The sequence below is a fragment of the Salmo salar genome, chromosome 13 (genome assembly GCF_965601325.2).
Source record: "Salmo salar chromosome 13, fSalSal1, whole genome shotgun sequence".
Taxonomy (NCBI): Eukaryota; Metazoa; Chordata; class Actinopteri; order Salmoniformes; family Salmonidae; genus Salmo; species Salmo salar.
Genome location: NC_138303.1, coordinates 102,993,670 through 103,005,951, shown reverse-complemented (window position 1 = coordinate 103,005,951; position 12,282 = coordinate 102,993,670). Strand labels below are relative to the sequence as shown.

Here is a 12,282-nt window from a genome sequence, read left to right as displayed (position 1 = left end):
TCTGGTTCTTGGTCACCTCCCTGACCAAGGCTCTTCTCCCCCAATTGCTCAGTTTGGTCGGGCGGCCAACTTTAGGAAGAGTCTTGGTGCTTCCAACAATCCTGTCTCAGAGCTCTACGGACATTTCCTTTGACCTCATGGCTTGGTTTTTACTCTGACATTCACTGTCAACTGTGGGACCCTATATAGACAGCAGTGTGCCTTTCCAAATGATGTCCAATCAATTGAATTTACCACAGGTGGATCAATGAAAACAAAATGCACCTGAGCTCAATTTCGAGTCTCCTAGCAAAGAGTCTGAATACTTATGCATCTATTTATTTTTATTAAAAAAATCTAAAAACCTGTTTTCGCCTTGTCATTATGGGTTATTGTGTGTAGATTGATGATGGAACATTTTTACTTAAACCATTTTAGAATAAGGCTGTAACGTAACAAAATGTGGAAAAAGTCAAGGCGTCTGAATACTTTCGAATGCACCGCATACACCCTAGAGAGAGGATAGACAAGATAGAGAGAGAGAGGATAGACAGGATAGAGAGAGGATAGGAGAGAAAGGAGAAAGAAGATAGAGAGGATGGTGGAGAGAGAGGTTGGAGAGAGGATAATGAGGATGGAGAGAGGATAGAGAGAGAGGATAGGAGAGAAAGGAGAAAGAGGAGAGAGAGGATGAGAGAGAGGATGGATGGAGAGAGAGGATGAGAGAGAAAGGAGAAAGAGGAGAGAGGATGGAGAGAGGATAGAGAGAGGATAGGAGACGGAGAGAGAGGATAGGAGACGGAGAGAGAGGATAGGAGACGGAGAGAGAGGATAGGAGACGGAGAGAGAGGATGGAGAGCGTAGAGAGAGAAGATGGAGAGAGGATAGGAGACGGAGAGAGGATGGAGAGAGAGGATGGAGAGAGAGAATAGTAGAGAGAGGATGGCGAGAGGAGAGAGAGAGGAAGGATGGAGACATATCTGTGTGTGGGTGTGTGTGTGTGTTTGTGTGCTTTTAGCCCTAAAGGCATCTATTTCATCTTCGGTAAGTCTGTGCTGCTTCTCCTTTCATCATTCTCTCAGTGACGAACAGCTAGTGTTAAACTGCCAATCACGATATCCACAATATATTTCCCTGCAGACATAGTCGTAGATACAGTGAACCATGGAGACCCAATGACTTCTCTATGTCACCTGTCTCAGCCACAGCAAAGTGCTGCTCAAATGATCTGCTTGTATTGTTGACCTGGACTTGGTACTGGAGCCACTGTTGCTAAGTAAACTCAGTGACGCCTGGCAACTGTGATGGCAGTTGTTGCTGAAGAGGTACGTGTTCATAAAAACAAACAACAGTAAAACCATTTGTTTTATTTACATTTATTTCTACTGTCTGTTTTAGACTATAGACTGTTGAGGGGCTTTGACTTGTCTTTCTACTGTCTGTTTTAGACTATACATTTTAGTCATTTAGCAGACGCTCTTATCCAGAGCAACTTACAGTAGTGAATGCATACATTTCAATTCATTTCATACATTTTTTTTTCTTTTTTTCTCCGTACTCCGTACGTACAGACTGTTGAGGGGCTTTGACTTGTCTTTCTACTGTCTGTTTTAGACTGTACTGTTGAGGGGCTTTGTCAGATTGGCCGAGACAAGGCTCGAACCCCCATTGCCAGGGGGGAGATGTGTGGTCCGGAGTTGTTGGCAGCTTTACCACTAGACTACACTCCAGTTGTCCTGTCTCTTTCTCTTTGTGTCTGTCCTCCTGCCTGTCTCTTTCCTCCTTAGTCTGTTGTTAAGTCTTTCCCTCTCTGTCTCTCTCTCTCTCTCTCTCTCTCTCTCTCTCTCTCTCTCTCTCTCTCTCTCTCTCTGTCTCTCTCTCAGCACGCTCTGAGACTGATAGCGTTTGGTCAGATCTACAAGGTGCTGGAGATGGACCCTTTGCCCTCTAGTAAACCCCAGAAGTACCCCTGGTCAGACAGGGAGGGCTCCGGGCTAAAGAGGCCTTATGAGGACGGGCCCACGGACGACAAAGACCTCATCAAGAAAATGAAGAGGAACCTGAGGAAAGGTCAGCTCTGCCCCCCTGACCTTGCTCAGTCATTTGACCTGGGCCATGTGATAATATAAGATGAAGATAAACTTAATTGTCCACAGACATTTTTCTTGGACAATTTCGGCCAGTAGTTTCTCTAGTTGGCTATACAGAATAAACAGATCTAGGACCAGGCTATAATAAACTGATCTAGGACCAGGCTATAATAAACTGATCTGGGACCAGGCTATTATAAACTGATCTGGGACCAGGCTATTATAAACTGATCTGGGACCAGGCTATTAGAAACTGATCTGGGACCAGGCTATTAGAAACTGATCTGGGACCAGGCTATTAGAAACTGATCTGGGACCAGGCTATTAGAAACTGATCTGGGACCAGGCTATAATAAACTGATCTGGGACCAGTCTATAATAAACTGATCTGGGACCAGGCTATTAGAAACTGATCTGGGACCAGGCTATTATAAACTGATCTGGGACCAGGCTATAATAAACTGATCTGGGACCAGGCTATAATAAACTGATCTGGGACCAGGCTATTATAAACTGATCTGGGACCAGGCTATTAGAAACTGATCTGGGACCAGGCTATTATAAACTGATCTGGGACCAGGCTATAATAAACAGATCTGGGACCAGGCTTTCCTTTCCCCGTCTCTATCTCTAGTTCTTTCGCTGAAGTCAGATACTGGAAATCAATCATTATTGATTTCTACATTTTCTCTAAGCCATCCAGCTGTCCCTTATCCTGTCCTCCCAGTTAGAGGAAAATAGATTGGTTAGAAGGAAACAGATTTAGGAATGAGCTTCTGGAATAGAACAGTGCACACAGCCACACATCACAGTCAGAATGTGAAGCTGTTGCCTGAGGATTCTATCAAACTGTTTTTGTGTTTTGAGATAGTAGTTGGTGGTTGGGTAGTACTATGTTAGAATTAGGCAGAAATGATGGTTTTTGGAATAGGGCTGGGTGATATGGCCAAATATCATATCATATGGTATTTTTCACATTTTTGATGGTATTTGATGGTATTTGATGGTATTTGATGGTATTTGATGTTTTTGATGAATAAAGGTTGTAGATTTTCTTTCTGAGTAGTGAGTGATCCTAGGGTGGCAACACATACACAATACGTAAGGTATTTCAGTGGGTCTTTCTCCATTCTGATTGTTTTATACTGTTCAATTCAACCTAAAATAATTTCCTGCATTTTCATCAATTTCTGCATTTCCTGCACTCATTTCAGATCATTTCCACACTGCCACGATATGGGCAAAAATACTAGGCCTTATTTTAACCAAATGTTGCAATTGGGATTTAGATCAAAACACTTGGGAGAACTTTTGGAATCATGGAAATAGATTGTTTATTATAATTCTATAGTTAGAATATAAATAATAGTGGACACTTTGAATACAGTGTTGTTTGGCATGACAACGAATTAAAATGCCATGGATGAGTTTTTGTGACAGGGTAGGAACCAAAGTGATGTTCCGTGTTTCCTCGGGGAGCCTATAATCTTTGGCTACATTAAATCTTTATTCAGATAGCCAACATATTAATGCTTCATCTATTCCTCTTTGATTTAGAAGATACTGTTGCACAAACAACATGCTGATTTAGGCCTCCACCAGTGCTGGTATCAGGCTGTATTAGCTAGCTACGTTTGCTCTGACTCAGTACTTTTATTAGCTGGTCAGCTAACTAGCGATTAGCATTAGTGGCTAACACGATTTAGCTTAACTTGCTAAGAAAATGCAAACTAGCTGTTTGCAGATGTAAGAAACACAAACTAATATTGTAATAATAGAACGCTTGTGGATGTATATTAAAATCAAATTGAAAACAGCACTGTTGCCATCAACATTGTTGCATGTGCTGCATTGACCATGTAGACTGAACGCAAGTGTCTTGTGGTCAAGCAACAACAAATGCGCTCCTTGTGTGACTAAGTCTAGAGAGAGAGCTTGTCACATTTAACAAACCAAATATTAAAGTACCGTTAGAGAAGGTGAAGTAAAAACCCAAACTGGTCCGTGCATCAATACCGGATATACAGTTTACCGCCAGCTCTACTTTGGAAGCAAGGGTCCACTTTTGTAATATTCAAAAACACAATAAAAATCTCCAAAGCAACTTCTCACATACAGTGTTCTGTCAATAAGCATTTATAGTATCACCATGTATTTAAGACATTTGTTGATTGAACAACAATCACTGATATTTTGTTTACCCTCTCTTGTATCTCTCTCCCAATCTCTCGCTGTCTCTCTATCTCTATCTCTCGCTGTCTCCCTTTCTCTATCTCTCTCTGTCTTCCTTTCTCTCTCTCTATCTGTCTTCCTTTCTCTCTCTCTATCTGTCTTCCTTTCTCTCTCTCTATCACTCGCTGTCTCCCTTTCTCTCTATCTCTCGCTGTCTCGCTTTCTCTCTATCTCTCGCTGTCTCCATTTCTCTCTATCTCTCGCTGTCTCCCTTTCTCTCTCTCTCTCCCTTTCTCTCTATCTCTCGCTGTCTCCCTTTCTTTCTCTCTCTCTCTCTCTCCCTTTCTCTCTATCTCTCTTTCTCTCTCTCGTTTTCTCTCCTTTACTCTTTCTCTACTCTACCTCTCCTCCAGTCCTCGACAGCAAAGCAATAGACACCAACCAACCAATGAATGCTCTGATGCGTCTGAATCAGATACGTCCAGGTCTGCAGTACAAGCTGCTGTCCCAGTCCGGCCCGGTCCACGCTCCTGTCTTTACCATGTCTGTAGATGTAGACAGCACTGTACACGAAGCCTCAGGCTCCTCCAAGAAAACCGCCAAGCTGCATGTTGCTGTGAAGGTAAAATATGCCAGGTCACTGAGAGAAGGGGTGGATACATGTTGGGAAGGGGAGGTAAATAAAAAGTGTGGGTCGGAGGGGGAAGGGGCTAAATAAAGGGCAAGTACCCCTGGTCAACTGGTCTGGCGCTGCAGTGGATAGCAGCCGTTTGACAGGCTCCTGATCAATTCTACTATTTACGCTGATCTTAACTTTTTTTTGTACATAATACCCTCTGTTCCTATGACTGAAAATCACTTCTGGAGATCAGAAGAGCGATCAATAACCTCGGATTACAGTTTCTACTTCGAGTCAGCAGCTCTGGACATTCTGCTTACTCCGGACCAGGCCCTAATGCCCGGAATTCGAAAGAGGAAGCGACTGCGCAAAAGAGGCAGACGAGCCGGCATCCTGACCAAAATACGTTGGCGAGATAATAAACCTTCTCTACCCTCTGTTCCGTTGGCGAGATAATAAACCGCCTCTACCCTCTGTTCCGTTGGCGAGATAATAAACCGCCTCTACCCTCTGTTACGTTGGCGAGATAATAAACCTCCTCTACCCTCTGTTCTGTTGGCGAGATAATAAACCACCTCTACCCTCTGTTCCGTTGGCGAGATAATAAACCTCCTCTACCCTCTGTTCTGTTGGCGAGATAATAAACCACCTCTACCCTCTGTTCCGTTGGCGAGATAATAAACCTCCTCTACCCTCTGTTACGTTGGCGAGATAATAAACCTCCTCTACCCTCTGTTCTGTTGGCGAGATAATAAACCACCTCTACCCTCTGTTCCGTTGGCGAGATAATAAACCTCCTCTACCCTCTGTTCTGTTGGCGAGATAATAAACCACCTCTACCCTCTGTTCCGTTGGCGAGATAATAAACCTCCTCTACCCTCTGTTCTGTTGGCGAGATAATAAACCTTCTCTACCCTCTGTTCCGTTGGCGGGATAATAAACCTCCTCTACCCTCTGTTCTGTTGGCGAGATAATAAACCACCTCTACCCTCTGTTCCATTGGCGGGATAATAAACCGCCTCTACCCTCTGTTCCGTTGGCGAGATAATAAACCGCCTCTACCCTCTGTACATCTCGCTGGCTTTTCCATGCATCGTCAAGACCGGTCGGCAGCCTTGGGTAAGATGAGGGGGGAGGGGTGTGTCTCTCTGTAAACAACAGCTGGTGCGCAATCTCTAATATTAAGGAAGTCTTGAGTTTTTGCTTGCCTGAGTTAGAATACTTCATGGTAAGCTGTAGGCCATAATATATATCAAGAGAGTTTTCACCTATATTTTTTGTATCTGTCTATTTACCACCACAAACTGATGCTGTCATTAAAACCGCCCTCAACGAGCTGCATAGGGCCAAAATCAAACAAGAAAATCCACACCCAGAGGCAGCGCTTCTCGTGGCCAGTGATTTTAATGCAGGAAAAATTTTTTACCAACATGTCACCTATAACTCATAAGTCTATCCTCCTGATTCCTCCTTACAAGCAAAAACTGAAACTGGAAGTACCAGTGTTCCGATGAAGCGGACTCTAAGCTACAGTACTGTTTCGCTAGTACAGACTGAAATATGTTCCGGGATTTATCTGGTGGCATTGAAGAGTTTACCACATCATTCACCGGCTTCATTCACCCCTGGTCGGGCTCGGGACGGACATCCAGCGAAAAATCCTATCTCAATTAGCATAACAACATTTAATTTATTTTTTTCAAATATAGGACTATGTTATATCGTTTTATAGATACACCTCTCCTGAATCGAACCACGTTGTCCGATTTCAAAAAGGCTTTACAGCAAAAGCAAAACATTAGATTATGTTAGAGGAGTATATCGTAAAAGTAGCCACATAGCCATTTTCCGACCAACCACATGCATCACAAATAACTAAAAAACAGCTAAATGCAGCACTAACCTTTGACAATCTTCATCAGATGACACTCCTAGGACATCATGTTACACAATACATGCATTCCTTTGTTCGATAAAGTTCATATTTATATATAAAAACAGCATTTTACATCGGCGCGTAACGTTGACTAACTATTTTCCCTCAAATGCGTCCGGTGAAACAGAGCTACAATTTACTAAATTACTATTCGAAAACATTTTTAAAATGTAATATTGTCATTCTAAGATTTATAGATTAGCATCTCTTGAAAGCACCTGCAATGCCAGATTTAAAAATAACTTTACTGGGTAATCACACTTTGCGATAAAAGGGGATGCGATACTCAGAAAAATAGGCTACCGTTACAGGTCAGCGCCATCTTGGAACAATCGCATATCAAATCTACTCTTGTATACTATTGTCAATAATCCCTTACCTTTGATTATCTTCATCAGAAAGCACTTCCAGGAATCCCAGGTCCACAACAAATGTATTTTCGTTCGAAAAAGTTAATCCTTTACGTCCCAATAGCTTGTTCTTGTTAGCGCGTTCTGAAGGCTGCACCAAAAGTTTCGTCGGCCGCGGGACTCCTCTTTCAATAAAATGCTTTTTTAAATGTAGGTTCGTTCAAACATGTCAAACGTTGTATAACATAAATCTTTAGGGCCTTTTCCAATAAGATTCAAGGGGGACGGTTGTATTGTCTTTCTAAACGTTTCGAAAGGGGAGGGTAGCCAGGGGCGCCTGCGTGATAATGGTGATGGCCCTCCTCATGTGACCACTTTCCACAGCGTCTCATTCAGTCAGTTTTCACAGTAGGAGACTCAAACCACTTTGTAAAGACTGGGGACATCTAGTGGAAGCAATAGGAAGTGCTCAATGAACCATTGCTCACGGTGTGATTTATAGGCAAAGTGATGAAGTTGAGTCCGCAATTCAGAATTCCACATCCTGTTACGATCGGTCTCGGGGTTTTGACTGCCACATGAGTTCTGTTATACTCACAGACACCATTCAAACAGTTTTAGAAACTTTAGGGTGTTTTCTATCCACAAGTATTAATTATATGCATATCCTAGCTTCTGAGTTTGAGTAGCAGGCCGTTTAAAATGGGCACAATTTTTTTTCAAAAATCGCTGTAGCGCCCCCTATCCTAGGCGACCGTCAAGAGGTTAATAAGTGCATCAACGACGTCGTCCCCACAGTGACTGGACGTACGTACGTATCCCAACAACCTTCCCCTCAACATCAGCAATAGATAGATAGGAGCTGATCCTGGACTACAGGAAACAGAATGCCAATCACGCCCCCATCCACATCGACAGGGCTGTAGTGGAGCGGGTCGAGAGCTTCAAGTTCCTCTGTGTCCACATCACTACGGGATTTACATGGTCCAGACACACCAAGACAGTCGTGAAGAAGGCACGACACTGCCTCTTTCCCATCAGGAGGCTGAAAAGGTTTGGCATGGGTCCTCAGATCCTCAAAAGGTTCTACAACTGCACCATTGAGAGCATCTTGACTGGCTGCATCACCACTTGGTATGGCAACTGCTTGGAATCCGACCTCAAGGCACTACAGAGGGTGGAGTGTTAGGCCGAGTACATCACTGAGGCCGAGCTCCCTACCATCCAGGTCCTCTATACCAGGCGGTGTCAGAGGAAGGCCTGAACATATCTCAAAGATTCCAGCCACCTAAGTCATAGACTGTACTCTCTGCTACCGCACGACAAGCAGTACCGATGCACCAAGTCTGGAACCAACAGGACCCTGAACAGATTCTACCCCCAAGCCATAAGACTGCTAAATAATTAGCTAAATAGTTAACCAAATAGCTACCTGGACTATCTGCATTGCCCTCTTTTTGCACTAACTCTTTTGTCTCATCAAACACTGCTGCTACTGTTTATTATCTATCCTGTTGCCTAGTCATTTGACCCCTACTGTACCTATATGTACATATTTACCTCAATGACCTCGTACCCCTGCACATTGACTCAGTACTGGTACCCAGTGTATATAGCTAAGTTATCGTTACTCATCGTGTTACTATTTTTCTACCTTTCTCTGTAATGTTGTTAAGGTCCCATATGTAAGCATTTACATGGTCCACACCTGTTGTTTTCGAAGCATGTGACAAATAACATTTGATATGATTTGATTTGTGAGTGTGTTTTACAATGCAGTGTACAGTGTGGGAGTGTTGCAGGCTTTTCAGACTACTGAGCTGAGCTGTACTTTGCCGGCCTGCTTACACATTCACCATACTAGATGGAGCGGTGCTAGGAAGGACTGTGAAACTAAAACCTCTGAGCCGGGTCGGTTCAGTTCGGGTCGGTGTGATAGAACTAGTAGATAGTACTAATAGTTGTATAGTTGCAACAGCATGGGGGCATTAGTGTTTGTACACAGGGTCACAGTCTAGACAGACAGATAGGTAATATTATTGTATAAGATATTATATAAGTTAGTAGGCCAGAGACACATCTGTTGTGTTGTGTGAGCAGAGGAGAGGAGAGCAAGTGTCGGTCATACAGTGTTGTGTTGTTGGGCTCCAGTTGTGGTCACACAGGGATGACTCTAACCCCTCCGCCCCCCTACTGGATACTGTGGGGTAAGGCGGCCAAATCCGTGTAATCCCAAAGTTGTTGTGAACAAAGAGACTCTCCCAATCATAGAGCTGGGATTATCCTCTATCCTCCAACTGTTGCCATAAAAGGTCCCGATGCTACTCAGCTGCACTCTGCTTCTTCGCTGCTTTGATCTGGTGCCCCGGGGACGCACCCGCAGGGACGCACGCGCAGGGACAGGGACGCACGCGCAGGGACAGGGATGCACGCGCAGGGATGCACGCGCAGGGATGCACGCGCAGGGACAGGGACGCATGCGCAGGGATGCACGCGCAGGGACAGGGACGCACGCGCAGGGACAGGGACGCACGCGCAGGGACAGGGACGCACGCGCAGGGACAGGGACGCACGCGCAGGGACAGGGACGCACGCGCAGGGACAGGGACGCACGCGCAGGGACGCACGCGCAGGGACAGGGACGCACGCGCAGGGACAGGGACGCACGCGCAGGGACGCACGCGCAGGGACAGGGACGCACGCGCAGGGACATAGCTGAGGACACCGAGGTCCAGACCTCTGTAATGTTTTCAAAAAACTGTTGAGAGTTAAAATGTTTTGAAACTTGGTTGTGCATCAGCAGTTCTCCTCTTGTAATATGTCACTCAGTTAGGAGGCAGGTAGCCTAGCGGTTAGAGCGTTGGGCCTCTTGTAATATGTCACTCAGTTAGGAGGCAGGTAGCCTAGCGGTTAGAGCGTTGGGCCTCTTGTAATATGTCACTCAGTTAGGAGGCAGGTAGTCTAGCGGTTAGAGCGTTGGGCCTCTTGTAATATGTCACTCAGTTAGGAGGCAGGTAGCCTAGCGGTTAGAGCGTTGGGCCTCTTGTAATATGTCACTCAGTTAGGAGGCAGGTAGCCTAGCGGTTAGAGCGTTGGGCCTCTTGTAATATGTCACTCAGTTAGGAGGCAGGTAGCCTAGCGGTTAGAGCGTTGGGCCTCTTGTAATATGTCACTCAGTTAGGAGGCAGGTAGCCTAGCGGTTAGAGCGTTGGGCCTCTTGTAATATGTCACTCAGTTAGGAGGCAGGTAGCCTAGCGGTTAGAGCGTTGGGCCTCTTGTAATATGTCACTCAGTTAGGACGCAGGTAGTCTAGCGGTTAGAGCGTTGGGCCTCTTGTAATATGTCACTCAGTTAGGAGGCAGGTAGCCTAGCGGTTAGAGCGTTGGGCCTCTTGTAATATGTCACTCAGTTAGGAGGCAGGTAGCCTAGCGGTTAGAGCGTTGGGCCTCTTGTAATATGTCACTCAGTTAGGAGGCAGGTAGCCTAGCGGTTAGAGCGTTGGGCCTCTTGTAATATGTCACTCAGTTAGGAGGCAGGTAGCCTAGCGGTTAGAGCGTTGGGCCTCTTGTAATATGTCACTCAGTTAGGAGGCAGGTAGCCTAGCGGTTAGAGCGTTGGGCCTCTTGTAATATGTCACTCAGTTAGGAGGCAGGTAGTCTAGCGGTTAGAGCGTTGGGCCTCTTGTAATATGTCACTCAGTTAGGAGGCAGGTAGCCTAGCGGTTAGAGCGTTGGGCCAGTAACTGAAAGATTGCTGTTTCGAATCCCTGAGCTGACATGGCTCTGTCGATGTGACCTTGAGCCAGGCACTTAACCCTAAGTGGTCCTGTAAGTGGCTCTGGATACACTGCTAATGACTAGAATAAATCAGCCCATGCCAGTACTACTTTGTTTTATTGGTAAATTAGTCTAGTTAGTCTAGTTAGTCACACACACACACGCGTGTGTGTGTGTGTGCGTGCATGTCCAGCTGCAGCACAATCACCAATTTGGGTCAGACACAAAGGGTGTTCCTGTTCCATCCACACAGAGAAAGGTACCGGTCCACTGACTACAGAAGCCCCAACAGTACTGTGCTGCTGCTGGTGAATTAGCCTGTAGGGAACCTGGTATTATAGTAATACAGTGTTGGAGATTAAACTCAGTCACTCAGAACTGGAATTCAGGACCGATAGTAGTATTGTTAAGAAGTGAATGAACATTGGGATAGTTTTAGAGGAAGGAATCAGAAGTGGTTGTATATGGATTTGTGCCTGACTTGCTTTCATTCCTCTTCATCTCCTCTTCCTCCATCTATTCCTTCCCACTTTCTCACTTCCTCCTCTCCTCTTTCTCTTCTAATCCTCCTCCACTTCTCTCTATCGCTCTTCCGCTTATCCTCCTCTCCTCCTCTGTCTAGGTCCTTCAGGCGATGGGTTACCCCACAGGGTTTGATACGGACCTGGACTGCAGTGCAGACGAGAAGTCAGACGGAGAGGGGAGGAGTGAATCGTCCACACACAGCAATAACACAACACACTCAGACAGCTCAAATACACTGGAGGTACACTACACACACACACACACACACACACACACACACACACACACACACACACACACACACACACACACACACACACACACACTCACTTTACTTTACATATTTTATTTGAATCCACCAATCAAATGTACAAGAAAAGGATCCGGACATTTCAAAGGTCCCTGTATACGTGGCACTCAAGAACCAGAACGCATCCCCTTCTCCAAACAGCTAGGCTGCCCACGACAGCTGAAACAGAGCAGTACCTAGCCAACTGGTCTCCTTCTCCAAACAGCTAGGCTGCCCACGACAGCTGAAACAGAGCAGTACCTAGCCAACTGGTCTCCTTCTCCAAACAGCTAGGCTGCCCACGACAGCTGAAACAGAGCAGTACCTAGCCAACTGGTCTCCTTCTCCAAACAGCTAGGCTGCCCACGACAGCTGAAACAGAGCAGTACCTAGCCAACTGGTCTCCTTCTCCAAACAGCTAGGCTGCCCACGACAGCTGAAACAGAGCAGTACCTAGCCAACTGGTCTCCTTCTCCAAACAGCTAGGCTGCCCACGACAGCTGAAACAGAGCAGTACCTAGCCAACAGGTCTCCTTCTCCAAACAG

At 45.5% G+C, this 12,282-nt stretch overlaps 1 protein-coding gene across 9 annotated transcripts in view; it reads left to right on the top strand.

The window, feature by feature from the left end:
• strbp.2 (spermatid perinuclear RNA binding protein) overlaps nt 1–12,282 on the top strand; it is a 189,584-nt gene that overhangs the window by 142,794 nt on the left and 34,508 nt on the right. For 8 of the 9 annotated variants that reach the window (XM_045692186.2, XM_045692188.2, XM_045692190.2 and 5 more), the window contains 3 exons: nt 1,863–2,049; nt 4,655–4,863; nt 11,545–11,688. In XM_045692186.2, coding sequence (XP_045548142.1) covers nt 1,863–2,049; nt 4,655–4,863; nt 11,545–11,688 — 540 coding nt within the window. The remainder of the gene's footprint in view (nt 1–1,862; nt 2,050–4,654; nt 4,864–11,544; nt 11,689–12,282) is intronic. The other variant, XM_045692191.2, reaches the window with a different exon arrangement.